Source organism: Gadus chalcogrammus, chromosome 15 (assembly GCF_026213295.1).
Source record: "Gadus chalcogrammus isolate NIFS_2021 chromosome 15, NIFS_Gcha_1.0, whole genome shotgun sequence".
NCBI classification, from domain to species: domain Eukaryota; kingdom Metazoa; phylum Chordata; class Actinopteri; order Gadiformes; family Gadidae; genus Gadus; species Gadus chalcogrammus.
In genome coordinates this window covers 12,464,764-12,490,189 of record NC_079426.1, presented here as the reverse complement: position 1 = coordinate 12,490,189, position 25,426 = coordinate 12,464,764, and the positions used below count along the sequence as shown (strand labels likewise).

Sequence of the window (25,426 nt, the reverse complement as noted above, 5' to 3'; positions counted from 1 at the left end):
AGACATCTGAGGCCTGGAAAATGTCTCCCTTATCCACCATCCACACACTTCATTCGTTACCGGTGTGTAGCACCCACCTTGGGGATGCACACCAGCTAATTTGCACCATACTGCATACCACAAATACTGGCCATTCCAGTTGAGAAATTAAGAATAAAACGATCCAATCAGAGACCATGGGTAGGGTCTTGTGGTGCTGATTAGTGCCATGGGATCTTTTGTGACCACAGGGATCAATCAGGACGTCGGTTTAAAGTCGGTTTAAAGTCTCGTCCAACAAGAGTCCCCGTCTCTGTCCTGGGGCTTCGGGGATATGACATAAGCCAGAGGGATAAGCACCCAATGACTCAGTCAGTCTCTCTCCCTCCTCAAGGTACCAGGATAAGGAAGGCTGGGCCCCGGCCTCCTACCTGAAAAAGGTGAAGGAAGACTTCACCTCTCAGCGCAAGAAGTCGACGGCGAGCCCCGTCGAGATCATCGGCAACATCATGGAGATCAGCAACCTGCTGAACAACAAGAAGCCGCTGAGCGAGAAGGAGACCGTGCCGCCGCCCTCCCTCCCTGAAGAGAGCCCCATGTTGGCGCGGAGGCAGATCAGCCTGCCACTGCCCTGCACGGAGCCCGTTGCCAATGTGACAGGTGTCACCGCCACCACCGCATGCCCCACCATGCCACCCCCGCCGTTGCTGGAGGCTAAAAGCAAGGCGGAGCCGTCCTCGCCCCCTCAACCCGCCTCACCGGCCGTCGCGCGCATCGCCCCTCATCGGGTGGAGATCGGTACGTCCTTAACACTTTTGATACAATTGTTATTTATTTTTTTTATCATGGATTTTATTTACCTCAGTAAAAAGGTTCTGGGTTCAAACCGCAAAGTCTGCAGCTCACCTGTAGGCATAAGACCAAACCTCCACCTGCGACATAATGACATGTATCTAAAGTCACTGTAGGTTATTTTGGATAAAGGCTCTGCTAAAAAGGACTTTGTAGGATGATTAGATATTGTATCGTAGGATGGGCTGCAGGGTTGTTTCAGGACTTGAAATCTGTACTCATGCCAATGTCATTTGTTCCGCTTTGATTATTCCTCAGTTTTACATCAAAGCCTCTTTGCATAATAGTGTCTGCTAAATGCCAACACGTTAATTTAATGTAAATTCATTCAAATTCCACAAAATGTGTCTGATCCTTTTTGTGTTTTTGTTTATAAGGATCTCCAGTTCTGAGGCAAAAACCTCCTCCTCGAAGAGACACAACTCTGGTAAATGTTTATATTTCCACTTATACTAACTCACTTATCCGACCACATTTCCGCACAAAAGTATGTCTAAAGTCCCACATTTTTGTGTACACAGGGATTTCAATTGCCATGCCCTCCAGAGCCCCCTACAGTCGAAGCCGAGTACTATACCATTGCGGAATTCCAGTCATGTATATCAGATGGTATAAGCTTCAATGGGGGACAGAAAGCAGAGGTAAGATACTGTCGTATTAAAAAATACACTTAAAAAATGTAATGCATTAATATATTTGTAGTTCTGGTGCACCTGTGACTGGCTGAACATGAATCTTTGTTTTGATTTGGAACTGAAGTCACATAAATAAATGTACTTAAGTTTGTTTTACATACCTGTAACGTTATTGTCTATGAAAATACATAGCAGAAGCGAAGTCAACAGGTTTCCCAACGAATCTCTCCTATCACAAAGGCAAAAACATTGTGAACATCCCCTACATAGATAAGCCGTAACTAGTTATGCTAATGTGACCGTTATATTGATTAATTATGTTCGTCTTTAGCTATTCTCGCTAATTAGCAAAACAAATGTAAATGTAAACTATCTATATTTAACAGATTACGCAAGTCGTGAAAATACCTCCATTAGTTCAGTATCTCATACTGAGAAAAATTCGCTTCGAACCTCAGCGCTAGAAGAGGTAGACAAAAGCAATAGATCCGAGAACAAGGAAAATAATGAAGGATTTGGATGAAATACAGTTATTCATTTGGCATTTTGTCGATTTATCCAAAGAAATGTACAAGTTAGGCTGCTGACAAGAATCATAGCAGATATAAATTGAACGTTTGCATTTTGTAAAATACACAACAATAGAAACTAATTGGCATGTCATTTTTAAATTTGCTCCATATAGTCAATATCATTTACCCCTAATGCCATGGCTAGTAAGAAAATAATGCAGAAACATGATAATAATCTATTGCCTACTTTTGCCTACTCCAGGTTATTGAGAAGAACTCTGGTGGGTGGTGGTATGTGCAGATAGGAGAGCGTGAAGGCTGGGCTCCTTGCTCCTACATCGACAAGCGCAAGAAGCCTAACCTGAACCGCCGCACCAGCACACTGACCCGGCCCAAAGTCCCGCCCCCGGCCCCGCCCGTTAAGAAGCAGGACTCTGTGGAGACCCCCGGCAGCCCTGGGTCGGAGGCCCCAGAGTCCCCGGTCTCGGCAGGACGGCCCGTCTACGAAGAGCCAGAATACGACGTCCCCGCCATCGGCGACCTGGACATGGAGTCTGAGTTTGAGTTCCTGCGGGGCGGTGGGTCGCTGGTGGACTGTAAGAGCGAGGACCTGAACCAGTCGTCTTCCAAACCCAGTCCGGCGTCCTCGCCGCACAGCTCCTCGTCCAAGCTGGGCGAGTCTTTTGAGGACTGTAACGACGCAGACGGCGACGGAGAGTGCATCTACGAGAACGAGGGCTTCAGGCCGTTCCGGAGAGAGACCCCGGAGAGACAGTGCAGCAGGGAGCCCGCCAAGAGCCCTCCGCCCGTCGTCGCCGTGGACACTGCCCGATCGGCGTGCTCCAGCAAACCCCCGGGCAAGGCCCCCCCCACCGTGAACAAGCTCAAGATCGACCTGAACAACAGCCTCTCATTTTCAGCCAAAGCCGAGGAGTCACCCAGCAGCCCTAAATCCCCTTCCTCCGGATCCACCCCAGACCTCTCCCAGCAGTCCAGACCCCCAAGAGACCAGGAGGACCAGAGTAAGTCTGGTTCATCCGGCAAGTGGGCCTGCAAACCAAAGCCGGTGGTGAGGCCTAAACCTCACCTCGCCAAGGCCTCCAGCGCCGACAAGATGGACATCAGCACCCTGAGGAGACAGCTGCGCCCCACGGGGCAGCTCAAGAACGGCTGCAAGGCCTCCAAGGGAGAGGACTCCGAGACGGCGTCGGTCATCTCCTCCGAGGACTCCTTCTCCTCCCAGAGCACCTCGGACCTCTCGTCCACCCACTCCAAGAGCAGCCGCGGGGGGGACTTCGAGCCGGAGGGCTGCTCCGCCAGCGGCAGCCGGTACCGCACCACCGACCCGTACGAGAAGGTCCAGGACACGGAGATCAGCTTCCCGGCCGGGGCGGAGGTGGAGGTGGTGGAGAAGCAGGAGAGCGGCTGGTGGTACGTCCGCTTGGGCGACGCCGAGGGCTGGGCGCCCACCTACTACCTGGAGCCCGTCGGGGTGCAGGACGACGCGGCCGGCTCCGAGTCGGACGGCGGCCCGTCCACCAAGTCCCCGGGCAGCGTCAGCAAGTCCAACAGCCTGGAGAAGAACGAGCAGCGCGTGCAGGCACTCAACAACATCAACCAGAGCCTCAAGCGCGCCACCCCCCCCATCCCCAGCAAGCCCCCCGGCGGCTTCTCCAAGCCCGGCGGCTTCTTCAACGGCTTCTCTGCTTTCAAGCACCAGAGCGGCGGAGGCGGCACCAAGCAGCAGCAGGTGGTACGGCCTCAGTCCGTCTACATCTCGGCGCCCATGGCCCTTTTAACGGACGTGCCGGGCGGCGCCCACCTCTCGGGCAGCCCGCGACTGCGCCGCAACGAGTCCCTCAGCGCGGCCGACCCGCCGCGCTCCAGCCCGACGGTGAGGCGCCACGCCTCCTTCGGACCCGTGCCGACACACAGCGCCAGTTCCGTGGCAAAGACGACCATGCCCGGCAGGAACCGATCGGGCACGGGCAGCGCCGAGTCCCTGGGCCAGAAGAACGCGACGTCGTCCCCCTCCACCATCCCCGTGTCCACGGTGAGACCCAAGCCCCACATCATCCACAACAACCTGCAGCGGGAGTTGTACCTCTCCATCGCCGATTACCACGGTGACGAGGAGACCATGGGCTTCCCGGAGGGCACCAGTCTGGAGGTGTTGGAGCGGAACCCCAACGGGTGGTGGTACTGCAAGGTGCTGGACAGTGGGCGACCCCGGAAAGGGTGGGTGCCTTCCAATTACCTCGAGAAAAAACACTAGTTTCCCCCCCCCCCCCCCCCCCCCCTCTCACAGTGTGGAGAGATGGCGACACATCTGTACATGCTTGTAAAAAAACGTTTACACAGAGACTTTATTTTGTCAGTTATAAAGAACTGAACATCTGCCGAGATTTGGAAACTTAACAGGTACATCCTCTCATCAGGCTTTAAGACCAAATCATGACAAGAAATCATGATCAAGACTTCTTCAAATAAAAAAAAGCATTGGCTTTACTTTGCTCTTCTTCAATTGTTACATGCAACATGAAAGACTGAATGTAAATTCATGTGTTCAATTTATTAACATTCTGGTTAATATTGTTTTATATTTTTACATTTTCAAGCATATAAAGTTATGCATGTTTAAAATGCTTTCAGTATATTGACAATGCCAAAGGCTGGTAAGCTTTTCTACTTTTCGATTGATGAAGAAAACAACCAAAAACGATGTTTGCGAACCCTCTGTCATCGTCGTATTGTTTTGTTGCATGGCTTGTTTCTTATTTTGATATTTTACCCATTTCATGCTCTTAAAGTATTACTTTGTCTAATAAGAAAAAAGTATTGTCTTTCTTATTTAAACATGTACCACCAAATCTCTGATGCAATCCAAATAACCCCTCGTTAATAATTTCATTTTTATGGTGCGATTTCAGCAATTAATTACATTTTTATTACCTCCCTTTTTTAAACAGCTGACAATATTTATGAACACTTTGTAAAATAAACAATAAAGAAAAAGGATTTTAGTGGTATGAACAACTACCTTGTGCCGGGATAGGAGTCTCATTATTTTATGAAGTCATTTGAGGCCAAATTGTAAATTAAAAAAATAATGAATCAAGCATAATCTCGATTGCCTTTTCAGTTTCTGCTGGGCAGTAAAATTGACTTCAGCTTTAAGTTACAGACGCTCATTATTGTTTTATAATAACTGTGTGAACAACGATGATAACCGTGCCAAATTAAGTAAATAAATGCACTTCAATGCACATAATCATTGGCTCAGTCTTATTTATTATAAGTTGTATCTTCGTTCTTTCTATTGTTTTCCTCTCGTGTCATCAGTGAGATTTATTGTGCTTCAGAACAATTTTCTATGAAAACGTTCTCATTCAGAAATTAGGTAGTTATTATTATAACTTGAAACCCTCATATGCCATTTGTCTAAGTAAGTACTAAATAATACGTAGCCTACCTATAATATTGCCACCAGGCCAGCAATATATTGAAACTGTCCGGCTAACAAGTAGGCCTACTTCTTATAGCCTCTGGAGGGCAGCATTACTTAGCACTTTAACAGCCTAATCACAGCCACTTTTATGAGATTTACAGTGAAGAACATGTCCAGTGAATATCTAGAAAACAGATATTTGGTTTTTGAGATGTAGGCTATTGAAGTGTCCAAACCATGTATCTGTATTCTGACATATTGTCAGAAATGGATCCGATACAGCAGGGGTCTCAAACTCAACTTACCTGGGGGCCGCTGGAGGTAGAGTCTGGGTCAGGCTGGGCCGCATCAAGTATTCCACAGAAAAAAGGAGCACAACTGACCCAATCTAAGTTAATGATCGGGCTATAATTAGATAACTCTCGCTATGTAATCGCTGACAAAAGGGGAAAATTCCTAGTCGTTGGTGGAAACCAGGACATTTTAGCGTCCTTTGGCTTTTGTCGGGACATCTGGTCACCCTACCACAAGTGATAAAAAAGCGTGGCAAGCGACTCAGCAGAAATGTGCGTTCGACAACAATGTGCGGGCCGCACTAACGCTAAATTTTGATGTCAAGTAGAGGGCCAAAAAATATCATCCCGCGGGCCTCAATTGGCCCCCGGGCCGCGAGTTTGAGACCCCTGCGATACAGGTCATTGAGGAGCATTTCCTGCAGGACATCAGGAAATGATTCGTTGTCGGATGCCTACTGAGGTATGTTTGTAACTTGTAGACATTCAACCCACCTACATTTTGCCTGGGAGGCCCTGGAACATCCTGGCTACTACACTTCACCCGACCACCATTTATTTTTTCCCTCTAAGATTCAAAGAAGGACAGGTTCACTGCAAGGTCTCAATGGAAAGTCTGTGTGTACACGCACACACGCACACCAACTACATTCGCGCCCCGCTTAACATCCACAACCCTCCCCCTTACCCGACGCCTGTTTCATGTCTGCGTGTCACACACACCCTGCGGGTCCAATCTGTGTGGAGCGGCGTCTAAAAAACGTTAAGGAGAGTCAGTGTGTCGGCGATCCATGGGTAGTAAATAACAGACGCTAACCGCAGCCAGGTCTGCATAGCTCGTCTCTAAACAGCTCCTCCGTGAGTTATGGCTGTTTACTAAAAGCCCTTGTCTCTTGTTATTCATAGACAAAGGATGTTACACAAGACTGGGCCCACTACTGGGATTAATGGCGGCAGCATAGGAATGAGCGGGAGAATCTGAGACATGGAAGTGGATGGCTGCAGTCAGTGGAGCCCAATTATAACTGGGTCATGAGGATTGAAGAGGATATCAGTTATGTCACCCAAAGAGATCCAGTGAAAAATGTTGGCTGGATAATGAAAATAATCTATAACTATTTGAAATCCAGCTATGGATAAGATTAGTTTGGACTAGATGCAAAGGCTGTAATCCAATATACAGCCTAAGTATACTGAAGTAAGCCTTTTCATCAGGCAGAAAAACACACTATCCAAAAGCTTATCAGACTTTATTTTGAAATGTCTTGGTTGTGTTTGAATTATACACGTTTTTTGGTTTCTCATGATTAGAATTGAGAATCGGTTGCAGATGATGAGAGACAAAACAGCTAGATATTTGTTGCCCTCTCGTGGGTTATTTTAGCCTGATCGTTACATATTTGGTCACATTAAATAAATAATCAAATAGGTTGTCATGATCAAAAGTGTATTGGCACCGTCCGTGTTTGAAAATCACCCTGTGCAAAAGCAGAAACGCCAACACCATAAATTGCCCAACGAAGGGAAGAGATACTGACAACAGAAAACAGAAGTAATACCATCTTTTATATGCTAGAGAAGGTAAGCTACAGAAAATAGTGTTGCTAACATTTGTTCTACAATAAAATACATTTCAAATAAACAGTGATAATCTGTAACACCAAAGACAAAATAAATAAATCGAAAAATGTACAGAATAATGTTCTTTTTTATCATTAGTATTTCTTTCAGTAAAATATTTCAGAACAATCTATTTAGTTGAATGTTCAAATTTGGTCAACTGAAAAAAAGCGGGAAAGTAGAAGCTTGGCAAACAACACAATTCCAGTATTATGTATGTATTACATATATAAACGGATATATTCAGATATTTATAAAAATATATTCACAGCACCCAGTCGCTTAAACACTGATATTAAGCACACAGATATTAAGTCTGAACGTTCTGCCTCAGAAAAGTCACAAGATTACATTTAGTACTCATAGTTGTGTTGTTGTGGCTTTAGGCCATAGACGTTATGGCAGAGTGACACTGAATTACAGTGAACCTGAATATTCCTCCTAATACACAATCGGTTTCCACAGTGTTGAAACTGTGCAATGTCTGCTCAGACTCCCCTGTTTTGTTTTTAAAAGGCACACAGGACTCCTGCTAAATCAATAGTGCTGTATTCATCATAATGATAGGCTGAATACCATGAATAAACAACACCATCGGCGTTAAAGGACTTTCGAATTCATGAGTAAAAATGATTAAGGAGAAGCAAAATATTAAACAATCCTGACTTTTCTTTGTTGTTTTGTTTTTGAAGCGAGCATCAACTTATCTAAACAAACGGAAAGCAGCATCTACATAACTGATATGCAAATATCCAACACGGTATTCAAAACTAAAATGGCCTTGGCCTAAAACGCCATACCACCGACTTAACATGTGCGAATAAAATACAGCCTTTAGTTGTTTTTTTGTCAATTGTAAACAGACATGTTTCACTCATGATTGACATTATAGTGAATGGCATCATTTATGAATAATAATTCAGTCAAACTCTTGAAAACTGTCACTTGAAGTGAGAGGACAGAGGAGGTGAGAGAATCAAACTGAATCCTTTGCTGCCGTATTGCAACATAACCCTGGGAAAAAATACTAGCCTGCTGTTCACTGCTGGTTCAGTTTTTTTTATTCTTTTTGTTTTTTGATGAATTACTCTTTCTCCAATCCCAGAGCAGCCAGTGATGCCATGGCAACAGGACTGGATTTGCAAGACATGAGTCACATTTAATAATAATAGATACAAAAATGTTTTTATATCCGTGGTGAAACTCGAGCAGTTGCGGACTTCGCTCCAAGGTGCCTTCCTCCTCTTCCTCCACCACAGTGTCTCTTCTCTCACCCTTGGATTGGACATCCTCTTTTATCCTCCACCTGTCTTTATCCTTCTCCCTTCTCCTCCTCTTGACTTTCCTCCACTGATTTACATCATCATCGCCTATGAGACCTTCTGCAGCGAGACTGTCTGCACATTTTCCCCTTTACGCAATCTATTGGTTAAAGGACAACAGGGGAGAACAGAGCCATCATCATACATCTCGGTTTTTACTCTTCCCTTGCTCAAAACTCTGTCTTCCCTGCATTTTTTTTTTTTAACAATTTCACCTTTGTGCTTTGAGGAGAAGATTCTGTGCGCATTTCCCGATAAAAAGAGGAGCACTTTTGCAGATTAAATTTATTTTGAAAACTGATCATTTTGAGAAGTAATTGACCATTTTACCCAGTAATTGTACCAAATGCCGCTCAGTTCGGTCTGACATTGATTCCTCACCTCGAGTCCCTCTCTCTCTTTCTCTCTACCTCACACAGCTTCAGGTAAATCAAGTGAGACGGCTGCTGATGAAATTACAGTCCAGCCTCTCCTTTCCCCTTACTCTCTTTATTTCCTTCATTCTTTCCTACCCTTCTGGACAGCTTCACCTCTCTGAAATTGCCTTACAGTGATTGAATCATCATCATCGCTCATGCTCAATTCTCCCGCAGCTATTGAGACTTCTTCCTTCTCCTTTTTCTATTCGGATTGCGAGAGAGAGAGTGAGATTAGCACGTATGACAGGATCATGAGGATTTACCGGAGGAGAAATACCTCTCTCACTGGTGCATCAAATAATCCTTTATCTCACGCTTAGTGTTTTCAGCCCTCAGAGCATATTTGGATTGGTTGTCATAAGTTACACAATAAAACCTAATAAAATACTTGTTTTTTTCCCGAGCAGGTCGCGTCATGGCAAATTTCCTAAAGAGATGATATATAATAATAATAATAATAATAATAATTACATGTCATTTATTGTCCTCTTTCATCATATCCTGCTGTAGGGTACCTGAGCACAGATTTCACATCCAACAAAAACAATATCCCATACGTTGTGCCAACCTTTCCCATGCATGTTCTCACGTGAAACAAGCTAAGCCCGGTTCTCACCGCCCAACACGCGCCGTGTCTGAACAACCCCCGAGTCTGATCTCTGAACAGATAATTTTTTATGGCTTTTAACAAACTCCAGCTTGAGTTTGAAGTTCAAGAATTGCAACCCTTGACGCAGTTTCACGTCCAGTACGCCTGCTCCTACTCCTTTGTACTTCAATGGGTCGGGATGGGCCTTCTGCAGATGGAGCAATGCACACCACCCCAAGGCTGCTCTCTGACTGATCATTTCTTTTTTTTTAACAACTTGAGGTCAACTTCAAATTAAAAACCGCAAACCTTTGGCACGGTCCCAAACGCCATTTCCCCAACACTACAACGTTGTTGTCCTCAGTGGGCCCTTGGCGTCTGGTTTATGGACAATCATTTGTATGGCTTTTCCCCAAAATTGAGTTCCGAGTTCAAGCCAGGTCCATTGACACGCCACAACACCCCCTCCCCACCTCTTCAAATCCTACACACTTCAGTAGGTCCCTTGATGAAGATTTCAATGTTCCTTCCAAGGCTAAATTCGGGTCACAATCACCACGTCTGCACACATTTTTCCCCTTGAATTTGAGTTCACGCACAGGGCCTGTGACACACGTCGCCATTTCACGCCCTTATGTAGCGCTTGATGGTCTCGATTTGAGGTCAAATTCGAGTTCAAGATTCAGGGGTCGAATCCGAGTTCAAGCAAAGGCCTTTCACACCGTCGCGCCACCGCCCCTCCCACCCTTCTCCCACCTACGTGCTCCGGTAGGTCTTGATGATGTCTTTGATGGCGCGCCTGCAGATGGGACAGCATGCGTTGTTCATCTTCTTCAGCTTGAGGCCGCAGGCGTAGCAGAGGCACATGTGGCCACAGGCGTACAGCACCGTGTCCACCGCGTTCTCGTAGCAGATGGTGCACTCTGTGTCGCACCACCGCGGCGCCGGCGTTAGCGCTGGCACCCCAGTGCATGCTGGGAAGAAGAAGGTGGGGGACTCCGGGCAGCCGAAGGAGGAGGAGCTTTTGGCGGAGCCTGGTGTTGATCCTTTAGGATAGAGAGAGAGAAAAAGAGAGAGAGTGAGAAAGTGAGAACGTCAGATTGAGAGTGAGAGCGAGAGCATATTAAGCAAATGTATCAAAAGCGTCTTACAGGGAATGTTATAATGTTATATTATATATATATATGCATATAATTAGGAACCAGGTAGGGGGTGTCTTAGTCAAGGTTGCCTTTAAATCGTCTACAGACGTTAGGGAGTGGAACCTTTCAGCTTGAAGGCCAGCACCCCAACACAAGATTAAACTATCCTGGCCCACATTAAAGCTGACAAAAGTAGCAAGCAGAATGACAAATAACACCTCCTGCACTCTCACTCCCAACTGCCCCGGAAGGAGGGATCTCTGCTGGGCTCCGTCTCAAGGCTGCTTCCCTCTCATTTTTTTTCATTTAAGCTCTTTAGAGGGCTTAGGGTCAGGGGCTGTCAGAAAATGCGGGGCCTGTGAACTCCTTTGAGGCAATACTAGAATGTACCTGACTTGACATTAATAAGATAGTACTTTCTTCATTTATTAATCCGGGTGTCACAGCAAGAGTGTAATAAGTACAGGAGAGTAATGGCAATCTGAAAAGATAGACATCCTATTCACATTGGCTCCAGGTCGACTCGTTTCAAGAGGGAAAGTAAGCAGTGAGACCAACCTGTGGAGGAGGCGAAGGCGTTCTGGTAGCTGGTGTTGGGGCTCTTGTTGTGGGGGTTGTTCAGGTGGGGGTCGGAGCCTCCATGGCAGTGCGGGATCGGGGTGCCTGGGGCTGAGGACGGGGAGCCGGGGGCTGACGGCCCTCTGGGGCCCGTATGAAGCGAGGAGCCTGGATTCGCAGTGGAGGAAAACACAACTGTTACACATTGAGGCACCTCTGTTGCCTGGAGGGCGGATCGAGGTGGTGTGTTTAGAGATGTTTATCCATGTGGTAAAACAAATTTGTTCTAAACGTCACGGCCTCGTAGTTCTGTTGTCGGGAGGAAATGGAGCAAATGCCTCCGTGCGTCTCCACCCAATCTATTTCTCCCTCGTTTGCGCACAGGCACGCACAAGTAGGCACACGCACGCACACACACAGACACACGCGCACACACACACACAGACACACGCGCACGGCACACACACAGACAGACACACGCACACACACACAGACACAGGCCCGCAAAGATAGACACACGCGCACACACACACGCAGACACAAACAACACACAAACACCTACACAACACACACACACACGCACACACATACACCCACACACACACTATCACACCTACACACAACTACTCATGCACACACGCACGTTTCTGAAACCCCTGCAGAAGTCTTGATTACGTAGGTTTTTTTTATGCGCGCGTGGTCGTGCGTGCATGAGTGTGTCTGCGTAATAAATAACAGGCAGTTTGTGAGTTAGTGCAACCAGTGTTACACTCCCCCCGCCTCCGTCTGTGTCCGTGTGATAATAGACGGGGGCTGGGAGTTAGTGCTGTCTTGCCAGTGATGCCAACCCTCCTTTCTTCCTCCCCTCCCTTCCACCCTCCCCCCCTCCCTCCCTCCCTCCCTCCCTTGCTCCCCCGTGATCCACTGACTCTGTCCTACGCAATCAATCCTCCAGTGTCCGTCTCCCTAATACTCCCTAAGTATTCAACATGGGGCATACTGTGGCGAGTCATGCGTTCTCGTATTGGCAGCACAGCTCAATTTCTGTCTGTTTTCTAAGCGAGGGGAGAGGCACGGCCATTTATAAATACACACACAGCGTCTGACCTAGTATGTCTGGGCAGGCAGCTCCGATGCATTGTTGTTGACACAATGTCCTTCAGCTGCTCACGACAGAACTATTGCTTTAATTCCCCCCCCCGGGGCTCAGCTCATCGGGGGGTTTGTGGACGCCTGCACGGACGGTTCCCCCCCTGAGTCAAATTACTGTTATCAGTTTATACAAACACCCCCTTCCAATGTCATGCTGGGACGCTTAACTAATTATTCCTCTGAATATTGATGGATGAAATCGGGAAAGGATGACAACTTTTTTTATGATAGGGAGTGGTTACAATGTGTGTCGGACCTACGAGGAAAATGGACCAAACTACGATAACTAATATGAAGACAACGATAATAAATAAATAATGACGAGCAGAATTAACAAACGACCATCTGTGAGTCTAATAGAAGCTAGACAAGTTGCAGCGTGCCAAATGGCAAAAGTTTGGACTTAGCTACACGTGGTCGATTTTCCCCAGATGCCTGGAAGGGTCCGGGTGGAGACCACCCAGATGTCTGAGCCCCGAGCTGGCATAAACACACCTTGTTAGATGCTGCGCGCGCACACACGCACACACACACACACACACACACACACACACACACACACACACACACACACACACACACACACACACACACACACACACACACACACACACACACACACACACACACACACACACTGGTCAAATGGCAGACAGTTGACAGTAAGACCACAACACTGGAGGGTTTAAGGATGACCAGTCCTCCTCACTCTCTTGTTGTTGTAATGCGTGAGAGTTGAAGAGAGGATAACACTGTTATATAATATGATGTCTGAGCTGGTGTGTGCCCTTGTGTAACAGTCGTCGTCTATATTGTATACAATGTGATAATGTGCACGTGTGCTTTTCATAATTTTTTTAACCGACATTGCATCCATGCATCAATGAGGGCCCTCTGCTAAGAATAGTCCATGCAGTGAGAATATGGGGTCATCTTGGGGTTGGCAAATCAAATGTCATTTCTCGATTTCATGGCATTATAAATTGCATTTGCATGGTAAGCAGACACAATGTTGCTTACTTATGCCAAGCAATGAATTGCTGTTTGAATAACAAGTCACGGTAATATTAATGTGTAGACTAAATTAACAATTAACAAGTAAATATTATGTTATATATTTATTATATTTCCCAGATTTATTTCCCCAAAGATGAAGGGCATTGTTTTTTTTCATTTCACAATGATAAATTATAATCTCAAACCCATCCACAACCCTGACATTAACTTAATCAAGGAGGACTACATCATGTGACCACCTGCCTCACGTGACTGAGCAGCTGTTTAAAAGGCAACCTCTATTGAGGCGTAACCGATAACCTTCCTGTCTCTTCCCACACGCCTTCACTCATACTGTTGGGGTATGCAGTCTGCAGTAGAACTCAAATACATGTGGACCTAAATAAACCCATGACACATAGATCAGATGCTCTACCCCACCACACGCCTAATATATAAAGGCGGCACAATACGGATGTCTATGAGTTCTATGTGTCAAGTTCTGTGTCATTATAGCTCACTTGTATAATAGTCTATGTAATTCTGTGTGATTCTAATGTATTCTGTGTATTCTATTCCACTCTGTGTCAAGCTATGTCAATCAATGTCAATCTATGTCAATCTCAATCAGTCAGTTGTGAAATCCCTATTTCATGCATCTTATATCATTCTTAAGTAATTGTATGATTATTATTCTATAATTAGTAATTGTATGTCACAAATGTGCAACAGATGACAGGATTAATTCTGCCAAATCTATGTCATTCTATGTCACTCTTATTCTTCTATTTATTTACATGTAATTTTTCGTCATTCTACGTATTCTGTGTATTAAGTCACATGGTGTACCAAAGAAGGAGCACAAGAAAAGACACACAACCACCCTGGTGTGTCAGGGCAGGAGGTAAGTAGGCCATTATTGATTCTGCAATCAAACACTTGAGCACCAGGATCCCAGCCGGCCTTGATGGGATATGAGAGAGAGAGAGAGAGAGAGAGAGAGAGAGAGAGAGAGAGAGAGAGAGAGAGAGAGAGAGAGAGAGAGAGAGAGAGAGAGAGAGAGAGAGAGAGAGAGAGAGAGAGAGAGAGAGAGAGAGAGAGAGAGAGAGAGAGAGAGAGAAATTAGAGAAAAGGAGAGAGACAGAAAGAGAGAGATCGGAAAGAGAGTTGAGAGACAGAGACAGAAACAGAGCAGAGACAGAGACAGACAGAAACAGAGCAGAGACAGAGACAGACAGAAACAGAGCAGAGACAGACAGAAACAGAAACAGAGCAGAGACAGAGACAGACAGAAACAGAGCAGAGACAGAGACAGACAGAAACAGAGCAGAGACAGAGACAGACAGAAACAGAGCAGAGACAGAGACAGACAGAAACAGAGCAGAGACAGAGACAGACAGAAACAGAGCAGAGACAGAGACAGACAGAAACAGAGCAGAGACAGAGCAGAGACAGAGACAGACAGAAACAGAGCAGAGACAGAGACAGACAGAAACAGAGCAGAGACAGAGACAGACAGAAACAGAGCAGAGACAGAGCAGAGACAGAGAGGGAGATGGAGAGAAAAGAGAAAAGAAAATTGAACCCAAACTTTTCCACTTCCCACACTCCAATAACACCCATTCACAAAAAAACACAGAGCGTTGCCCCCTGTTAGGTATGGCTAAGCGTATCCGTGGCAACGCTGGCGTGGGTGGGCGACGTGGCATGAAGTGAAAAAAAAAAGAACACTTCCTGTTTCGCTGAGTGGGTGGCGATGACTCAACATGCAATCTAGTGAGTGAGAGGGTGGGAGATACATGGGGGGCCGGGGAGAAGGGGTGGGGGGGGTGAGGAGAGCTAAAGTGGATGCAATGTGGGCAGCGAAACTAACAGGCTCGAAACATCCGTGCGACTAGATTGTATGATGGATGCATGTAAAAGGCTCTGTCATGTCTGCCCACGTAGGACACAAATAAACTCGCCGTGTTTTGACATGAGAGAGGAGGGGAGACGAGAAGAGAAGAGGGGAGGAGAGGAGAGGCGAAGACAAGAGATGGGAGAGGAAAGGAGAGGGTGGGAAGAGAGGGCCGGGAGGAGGGTAGAAGAGGAGAGGAATAGAGAGCAGAGGACATGAGAGACGGAAGGAGAGAGTGGAGTGGAGGAGAGTGGAGAAGGAGAGGGGCTATACGGGTAGAAGAGAGCGGTGTAGAGAAGAGGAGAGGAGTGGAAGACAGCGGAGAAAGTAGAGGAGAACAGAGGAGAGTTAAGTGAGATGGGAGGGATAGAAGTGGGAGGAAATGAGAGAAGAGGAGATGAGGATATGGAGAGAGGAAGGGAATGGAGAGGGAAAGGAAAGGTGAGAGGAGAAAAAATGAGAGGAGAAGAGAAGAGTGGAGAGAAGAGGAGAAGAGAAGAGAGGAGAGGAGGGAAGATGAGAGGAAAGTAGGAGTGGAAAGGAGATGGGAGGAGTGAAGATAAAGGGAAAATAAGAGAGGACAGGAGATGAGAGGGAAGGGAAGGTGGGAAAGGACTTCATCGATCCTTTCAATTACACCTAACATCTTCAAACGATGATCAGAAACACTTTGATCAGCAATGAAAACAGAACGTGTTCACCGGGAGACACATGATAGCACCTGCTCAATGAGATCAACGATTATGATTTATTTAGATCATCTTTTATTAAAGATGCTAGTTCAACTTAAATTGTTACAAATTGATCTTTCCCTGAGCCAAAAAAGACAAACTATAAAAGCAGAAGTGGGCAGACGCCTGGTCTTTGCTAAGCAGGATGGGACTATTCCCAGACTAAAGAACACTATTAGTATTAGTATTAGTTTAACACTGTATTAGAGGCAAAGCATAAGGCGTTATGTACTGCACAATAAACCAACTAAAACAGTGTGTCCCTTTGTCAAACATCATCCAAAATGTTTAAAGTTCCAATGTGACAAATGTTTTACGATACGATTAATTATATTGGAGTAAAAATACAATAACCACCCAATGTGTTTAATGTTATGTTTTCTTCTGTGGTGATTTATTTTTGTTTACTGTGTGTATTTGTTGTGGTTGCTACCCGCCTACCCCAAGATTTCAGCGGTTGTTTCTGCTGTCTTGACCGGATCTCACTCGCGACCATGAGGCTACACTTTGGTTAAATAAAAACTAGTTCCATTATAGTTCTATTGTTTTCAAACCATTTGTCAACTTCTGACATGAAGTGATTTTAGATATGACGATGCCGGCTGGCTGGTTGATGAACCAGAACAATATGTTCAGTTCCAAAACAGGCTGAGCTGGCTCAGCCAGCTCCCCATCTCTCCCCATCTCTCTTTGACTCTCTCTCTTTCTCCCTCCCCCTCTCCTCAAGAGAGAGAGTAAAAGAGAGATGGGGAGAGAGAGTCTGTCTGTCTGTCTGTCTGTCTGTCTGTCTGTCTGTCTGTCTGTCTGTCTGTCTGTCTGTCTGTCTGTCTGTCTGTCTGTCTGTCTGTCTGTCTGTCTGTCTGTCTGTCTGTCTGTCTGTCTGTGTGTGTCTGTCTGTCTGTCTGTCTGTCTGTCTGTCTGTCTGTCTGTCTGTCTGTCTGTCTGTCTGTCTGTCTGCCTGTCTGTCTGTCTGTCTGTCTGTCTGTCTGTCTGTCTGACTGTCTGTCTGTCTGTTTGTGTGATCAAAGATTGAAGCGAGAGAGAATGGCCGAGATAGGCCGAGAGGGAATTTTAGAGATCAGGAGAAAGACAAAGAGAGTTGACGAGAGAGACACAGAGAGCGGTGAGCAGAGCGATGACGACAGACACGAGGAGCGACGAGCCGAGAACGAAGGGATCCTCACCTAAGATCCGGAGTTGCGTGACGTTGCCGTGGAGACCGTAGAACATCCAAAGCGGGCGGGAGTTGTCCACGCAGAGCCGCGCGCCGGCGCTGGCGCCGTTGCGGCTCATGGTCAGCTCCCCGTCGCCGCTCACCGAGAAGCCCAGCACGTCGCCGCTGTGCAGGGGCGCGCCCACGCGGCCCACCGCCCAGAACTCCTTCCGGTCCACCAGCGCCTCGGGGCCGGGGGGGAGGTCGCAGGGCCGCAGCGTGGCCGGGTCACATGACGTCACGCCGTAGGAGAGCGGCGTGGCGCCGCCGGGGGGAGAGTGCCCCGACCGCGTCACCCTCACCAGGACCGTCTCCGAGCAGCGCAGCGGTCGGCTTGTGAACACCAGAGTCCTCTTCTCCTCCCCTCCCCCTCCTCCTCCTCCTCCTCCTCCTCCTCCCCCTCCTGCTCCCCCCCGATGGGCCACTACTGTCTGCTCGTCCGGCGCGGCGACGTCACTCCCATGCACGGCGTGGAAGCGGAGCTCGCCGGCGTCCTGCAGGGCGCACCGCTGGGAATTCTGGGAGTTTTGCGGACCGTGGCAGGAGATCGAGCGTGCGAAGGAGTCGGACGGCGGCCGCGGGCTCATCTGCTGCTGCTCCTCTTCTTCCTGCTGCTGCTGCCGCTGCTCCTGCTCCTCCTCTTCGTTTTCCCGCTGCTGCCGGAGGCTGAGGTCGCACAGGCTGACGGAGGAGGAGGAGGAGGAAGTGGTGGTGCGGGCGTCGTGGACGGAGGGCCGGTCGAAGGAGCGGGGCCGTAGGCAGTCCAGCGGAACCATCCGGCTGTCTGCGGAGGGGGGGGGGGGGGGGGGGGCCAGAGGGGAGACCGTCGTCACACACGGGTCCCAACGCTGCTTAGGGTACACACAGGTTAATGCTGATCCAAAAGGGCTTTGATCGTAGCGGAGGAGGCCGGTTTGACTAGACGATGCTAGATGTAGAGGGAAGAGGTCTTAGATGAAAGGAGCTGAGAGAAGAGATGAGGAGGAGAAAGGAAAGGAGAACTTAAGAAAAAGGTAAAAGGATAGCAAGGAAGAGGAGAGGAGGAGAGAGGAAAGGGAGTGAGATGAGCGGGGGAAGATGAGAGGAGAGGAGGAGAGAGGAGAAGAAAGGAGAGGAGAGGAGGGGAGGGTGGGATTTTGAAGTGGAGAAAGAAGATGAGAGGAGAGCGAATTGATCCTGTAGATGATAATTATGTTTTCAGACAATTAATGATTTTGATGGAGAATAAAGACAGGACGTTTTTACGCTGAGACGAATAATAGCACCTGCTGAACGATTATGATTAATCCAGATGCGGATTGGGAGTAGAAATCAAAAAATCATAGTATGTGAGCCAACTAAAGTGTTAGAGAGACTGACAACAAATAAAGATATGTAGAATAATAATAAAATGTAGGAAATACAAATCATTTTCTCCCTGTGATAACACATTCAAGTAAAGAGATCAAGATGTTTCTTGTAAGTGTGGACATTGCCAGTGGCTGTAAAAGCCTTGATAACCCTTAGAAAGGGAAGAAGAGCTAATAGCTTTATGTAACACAGAAAAGAGCAGTCGGGGCCCCGGCCCCTATATTAAGTCTCAGCTGGATTGAGGGCCCTTCAGATGTAACGAGCACAATGTGAAAGCCATTACAGCTGTACCACACACTAGACGCTGTACAGGACACTGGTGCAAATGGGATCCCGTCTCTACAGCCGTCTATTATATAACCTTGTTCCACTTTCTCTGCTGCAGCGGCAGCATTGTGTTCTGCCTGGCTTGTCATCCTTGTTCGCTTGTAGCGCTAAAGTACAGCGCGTGTTTCTGATTCTGACTCGGATAATATGGTTGTGGCTTATATCTATTTTTATTAACATCGGGTTTTGCGTGGAAATATATGCTTTATTTTTTTTACATTTCATAGTGTACAGAAAGAAAACTCAACTTTCCATCCCTTTAAATAATAGATGGACACTTGGGGACCGAATAGTTAGAAGAGGGAGTAGCAAAGAGAGGGACATGAAGAGACAGACAGACAAGGCCAGACACAAACAGACAGAGAAAGTGACAGGCCGACAGAGAGGGGCGAGAAAGAAAGAGAGACAGAGCGATAGACAAGAGAACCAGGAATCAGTCTGTTATCCCCCAGAGGACAGAACTTCTCCGGCTAGCATCTGATAAACTGCTTGACCTGAATGACTTCCTGGGTCAAGAGAGTGGAGCCCCAACCCAGCGTAAGGGCCCATATTAATAGACTGCTTATCGTTAAGACCTCCAAAGTCCCCACAACACTGTGCACGTCTCCTCCATCCGCGACTATTATAGCCTCACACACTGCTCCTACATTGACTCAACATGGAACTCAATGTGGAAGTTGAGTTGTTCTTTCATCTGTATTAAGATTAGATACACTTCATTTATCCCCAAGCAGAGAGGCTGGGTTAGTCACTCATGCACACATCCTCACATGGAGAATACACAATAGACAATGCATCCCATTCCAAGAGCGCATAATCATAGCTGAGTACACAATATGGAAAGGTTAAAACACTGTGCTATTACATAATGAAGTAAACTATTGATACTGAACACAATTCCTTAATTCAAATGAACATTGAATTGGTTATGGAAGTTATTGATTTGAATCTTTACAGCCAGACAAATTTGCTATATTGATTCAACAGGAAAACAGGAAGTAGATTTTGGCATCCGATGTACTTTAGGTGTCGTTGGAAGAGCAGCATGAGAAAAACTGGAACGCAGGAACTTTAAGCAGGTTGGGACAGGACATCACTGGTTACCTGAAGAGGTTTCTACTGGGGTATTTATATTTGGATCACTTGATCAGATAATCGGTGGAGTTAGAACGTCTGCTCAACAACATGTAAATGTAACCTAGATCCGTGTTTGGATGGCTGGTGCATGCAAATATGGATCCAACGGCTCTTCAAGGTGAAAATACCCCACTCTGGCTTTTCCCCACACTTTGTTGCAACCACTGTAATCCGACTCCTTCCGAATGTTCTATTGAAAGGTTATTTTGAAGCAACCCGACTCAAGTCTTCCCCTTCATTCATATAAAACACTGATTATTGAAACGTGAGAAAAGTAGTTTCCTGCTCTAAATTAGTTTGCTTTGTTCTTTTTTGTATCCCTACACCCAACACATAGCCAACGGCAATTATTCGGTTAACCGAAAAAGTTGAGAACAGGATTCTCTGAAGCGTTGAAGCCAGTGTTGTTCCCTGGCACTCATTAAAACGTCAATCACACACACTGACACACACACACACACACACACACACACACACACACACACACACACACACACACACACACACACACACACACACACACACACACACACACACACACACACACACACACACACACACACACACACACACACACACACACACACATACATGCATACACACACATACACAGAGAGACAGGTGGAGGCTTGCACCTATTGTCCTCACTGGGCCGTTTGAAAGCACTCTGCCAGAAAATTAATTCTGGCATTTATAGACCTTCAAATGTGGCCTAACCCAACCCGCTCCTTTCCCAACCCCCACTCCCCCCCCCACATTTTCTTTAAGCCGCTCGAATTGGGTGCTGGCCAGAAGTTCCCATTATAAAAGTATATTAGACCATAATGATGCAGATGTAATAATGCTCCAGAAAATGAGGTTGCCAAAGTTGACTTTTTGAAAAGAGAGATCAAATAGGGAGGCGTTTTTTCTTTTCGACCTTAATCGACTGAAAGCTTAATCGACTAGAGGCCTTTGTAGAATAAGAAGGGCTTTTGTAGTTTCCTCCGGTTTTCTGGCGGAATATCAACAAACTGTGGGAATAAAAAAGACAAGGGAGTGATTCAACTGGCATGTAGCCATGGCTACCAAAAAAGGAGTTTGGTTGCATTGGGTTCTCTGAGGGGTCAGGTAGGAGCTGAAGGTATGTGAACCTTAGGCCAGGGTAAAGACCAAGTGGATCACGAAACATGATCTCTCCTCAGGTGAGACCCGGAGGGAGGGGAAGAGATCTCGTCAAACCTGTTGCTGGCAGGTGGAACAGATCAGGGAGTATCAGAATTATCTTTTTTCACGGGCCGATCTCAAATGCAATCATCTCTTGAACTTCATACTAAATTAGTAAAATGGGAAATATGAGAAAAATACGTGAACATAAATAAATATGTCACTTGAAATCAACCGAATGTTATTCTTTTCAAGGGTCTTTTCTAGTCTTGGCCGTTAAAAGGGAAGGCTCTGGTCATTTCCTATAAGCTCTTGGGGGGAAAAGGATTATCAGACTTTTTGGTTTTCTGTGGGCTGGCAGAAACCTCTATACAAGGTCATCTTGCGAGAGGAGTGTGTGTGTGTGTGTGTGTGTGTGTGTGTGTGTGTGTGTGTGTGTGTGTGTGTGTGTGTGTGTGTGTGTGTGTGTGTGTGTGTGTGTGTGTGTGTGTGTGTGTGTGTGTGTGTGTGTGTGTGTGTGTGTGTTGAGTGTGTTGTCATTAGGTGTGTCTGTGTGTGTGTGTGTGTGTGTGTGTGTGTGTGTGTGTGTGTGTGTGTGTGTGTGTGTGTGTGTGTGTGTGTGTGTGTGTGCCTGTGCACTTTTCCATTTTTGGAAGTGGTGTGTTTGCATGGGTCTTTGTATGTCCGTCTTTGTGTGCATGCGTCTGTCTTTGTGTGTGTGTGTGAGACTGTGCAGGCTGGCGCATGTGTGTAACTGTGTCTTTGTGTGTGTGTGTGTGTGTGTGTGTGTGTGTGTGTGTGTGTGTGTGTGTGTGTGTGTGTGTGTGTGTGTGTGTGTGTGTGTGTGTGTGTGTTTGTGTGTGTGTGTGTGTATGTGTGTGTGTGTGTGTTTGTTTGCATGCAATTGAAGGGGGAATTGCATGCCTTGGGGGGGGGGCTCCAGGGGGTCTGTCTACAATGAGTGAAGTCATCTGTCATCAGAGGGACGGAGGGGAGGTGGGGGGGAGGTCGGAGGTGGGCTGAGGGCAGAGCAGTCTGGAGAATCTGGTGGCGTGTGTCCGATACCAAAGGGACCTCCGGGTGGCCTTTTGATGGTGGACCGAAACCGGAGCTATCCGCTCCCAATGTTTCAGAGGGAGGCCGCAGCAGAATGCTCAGGCTCAGGGCCAGATGTTTAGGATTTTTTGGCGCTCCATTGTGGAAACATAAGGGATTAGAGACGAGGGTTCAGATGAAAAAAATAAATAGACAATGCTTAACATTGAGATGTTATTACAGTAAATGTCTCAACTCTGGCACATGGTCGTTTTGAGACCGGCCTCAACTTTAGAGACCACGTCAACAGTGGTTGTGATTGTCCACTAGGTTTTAGTCAAATACCTCACTTTATATATTGGATACAAAGCAGTGTAGCAATTTCTCCCTTGCAATATGTTTCGGGGAATTTTGTATCATTCCGAGGGAATTTGATACAATTTTGGGAAATATTGACGTTTATCTTTATTTTACTGTGGCATTTAAAAGCCCATCTACACACAACTACGAGGGCTTAACCTTTCAATTTTGGCGAGCTGATTTCATTGCCGACCCCGATACATAGTAGTTGAAACGTTGGATGTCACCGCATAAGCAATGTTTCAAAGGTGCTTCATTATTTCCTTAGGAAGGTGTGTATTTTCCTAGAAAGTGCCATTGGTTGTTCCAACAAATTGATAGTACCTTTCTATAATTACATAATTACACTTCACACCCATTCAATACAAATGAATGGGTGTGAAGTGAACTACAAACACGAAACAATGGCCTGCTGAAAAGGATTACTCTTCCTCCCTCACTTCGCCCAGAGCAATCGTCTTCAAAGGGTGTACAGTTGCAACTTATATTTTCCTTTCTACCCTAATGTTTTAGTTTCCAACTCGCTTCATCAACGCTGACAACAACAGCCTGTCCAGCCACAGTTAGTCAGATTTCGGTAAAAATGTAATTAACTCCAAAGTATGAGATAATTTCAATCTCGAGGAGGCATCACATTACTTACATCCCACATGCCTGTTCATATTGATGAGTTTCAGATCAAAAGTCTGAAACGCAACAACATGAATCTAATGATGGAAATTCAACATTTGGACTTTTTCCAAACCTCACATTGTAGAAAATAACAGACCTTTGACGTAGTCTTAATGTATTCTTCTTATGCTAGGCAATGTCATCCATCCCAAAATACATGTTTTCATATGAGGAGTGCCTGCCGAACACTGAAACGTCTCCTAATTGACTCCCTGACATGGACATTTCTCAGAACAAACTGACGGTTTCAGTGATTTCCAGACTTGTGGAACTTGGACGCATGTGAAAACCTTAATGCGGCTTTAATCAGGTCTACACATCCAATCACTGCCGACAGCCAGGGTTTTCCCATGATTTATTAGGGCGAGAGACAGACCCTCACAAGGAATGTTAGCCTGTTAGTGAGAGAGAGACAGAGAGATGGAAAGAGAGAAGGACAGACAGAGGGAGTGCAAGAGAGATAGAGTGAGAAAGGGGTGAAAGCAGAGAGAGCGAGAGAAACAGAGAGAAAGAGAGAGAAACAGAGAGAGAGCAAGTGTTAGAGAGATAGACACAGAGACATAGAGCAAGAAACAGAGAGAGAGAGTGAGTGAGAGAGAGCAAGAGAGCAAGGGAGCGCAAATGCGAGAGAGAGATGTATTTAGCCTAATTCTGCCAAGAAACAATTCGGTGGACATTGCTAAATATTTACAATAACCACACATTGAGCATCTCTCTTTGCCTCCTTCCTGCTCTCCAGTCCACTGTTGCTTACTTTTTAACTTTATATAGCAGAACAGTATTGAAGCAGCTCCAGTGTCTTCATTCATTACGACAGAACAACTTTGCTTGGAAGTAGCTGGTAGCTGGGTTGCACGATAGTCTGTAACCACTTCATCCATAGTTCCATTCTGTGTAAATAGCTTTGGTGACGACAGGCTCAACAATTAGGCAGGTTATTCATATTCATACATCTGTCTGTGTCTGTGTCTGCATGTGTTTGTGTGTGTGTGTGTGTGTGTGTTCCCATGTGTGTGGTCATGTGTCTGTATCAGGGTGTGGGCACACATGTGAATGCGCGAGCACCCAGACAGAAATAGCCACAAAGACAGGAAACAACCTTGCAATCAAGTATAAGCAGGTTGTGTTTTTGTGCAACTTGGACTTATTTAATCTTGGTTTACTGGAATGTCCAAACGAAAGATAAAGGGAAAAATGCTTTTGTTCAGCGTTTAAAAAGAGAGAAAAATTCCCTGAAGACATACAAGGTCATGCGATTAAAATACAAAACCAAAATGTGGCATTGATTTTTTCCTCCGACATCAACACACTAAAGTGAAGTGTTACTGATGAGATTGTCCCACAATGCCTTGCACCACATATGATGGATTTAGGCAGCCTCGTAACCAAGATAGTCGGATCGGTCTCCAGACCCCATTTTGGATCTGTGTCTAATGACCGACATAGACACACATAATGTGTGTGTGTGTTGGTGCGTGTGCGTGTGCGAGGTGTCGCGGATCGCCGGCGTTCTGTCAGTGATTAAGTGACTCATCTACCCCTAGTAAACAAACTTAGCAGAGTGCCTCTAATCCATCAAAACACGCCTCCGCCTCAACCCCCTCCTCCTCCTACTCCCACTCGTCCCCCTTCTCCTCCCCCTCCTCCTCCTCCCCCTCCTCCTCCCCCTCCTCCTCTTCCCCCTCCTCCTCCTCCTCCTCCTCCTCCCCTCCCCCTCCTCCTCCTCACTGTGCTTATCGTGCCCGTGGAGGTAATCTATCACACCTGTATGAGGGGAGCAGGGTGGCAGCAGCGCGATTCCCCAGGAATTCTTCTTCGTAAACAAACATTCTGTCAGCGTTACAGCGTGTGTGAAGTGGACGACCCGATCTGTCATTATTTTATGCTTTTTATTTCGAAAGGGGGAAGCGGGAGGATGGGGGAGACGGGGGAGAGTGGAGCGTATGCAATGGTCCGTTTCTATTTTAGTTTGTGCTACTGGGAACTGGAGGAGGACAACTGAATTAAAAATAAAAGATTTCCTTTTTCTCATTGATCTGCG

At 46.5% G+C, this 25,426-nt stretch overlaps 2 protein-coding genes across 3 annotated transcripts in view; one reads left to right on the top strand and one right to left on the bottom strand.

Annotated features, from left to right (window-relative positions):
* Positions 1–6,459, top strand: part of LOC130405246 (SH3 and PX domain-containing protein 2A-like) — a 46,726-nt gene extending 40,267 nt beyond the window's left edge. Inside the window, exons 11-14 of one of the 2 annotated variants that reach the window (XM_056610299.1) lie at positions 374–777; positions 1,209–1,258; positions 1,353–1,472; positions 2,241–6,459. In XM_056610299.1, the coding sequence (XP_056466274.1) occupies positions 374–777; positions 1,209–1,258; positions 1,353–1,472; positions 2,241–4,253 (2,587 nt within the window). In that variant the 3' untranslated portion in view covers positions 4,254–6,459. The remainder of the gene's footprint in view (positions 1–373; positions 778–1,208; positions 1,259–1,352; positions 1,473–2,240) is intronic. The other variant, XM_056610300.1, reaches the window with a different exon arrangement.
* Positions 6,460–6,927: 468 nt separating this feature from the next.
* LOC130405247 (E3 ubiquitin-protein ligase NEURL1-like) overlaps positions 6,928–25,426 on the bottom strand; it is a 29,754-nt gene continuing 11,255 nt past the window's right edge. Inside the window, exons 4-6 of the mRNA XM_056610301.1 lie at positions 17,330–18,142; positions 11,370–11,537; positions 6,928–10,715 (exon numbers count right to left, since the gene is read on the bottom strand). Of these exons, the coding sequence (XP_056466276.1) occupies positions 10,426–10,715; positions 11,370–11,537; positions 17,330–18,142 (1,271 nt within the window). The 3' untranslated portion in view covers positions 6,928–10,425. The remainder of the gene's footprint in view (positions 10,716–11,369; positions 11,538–17,329; positions 18,143–25,426) is intronic.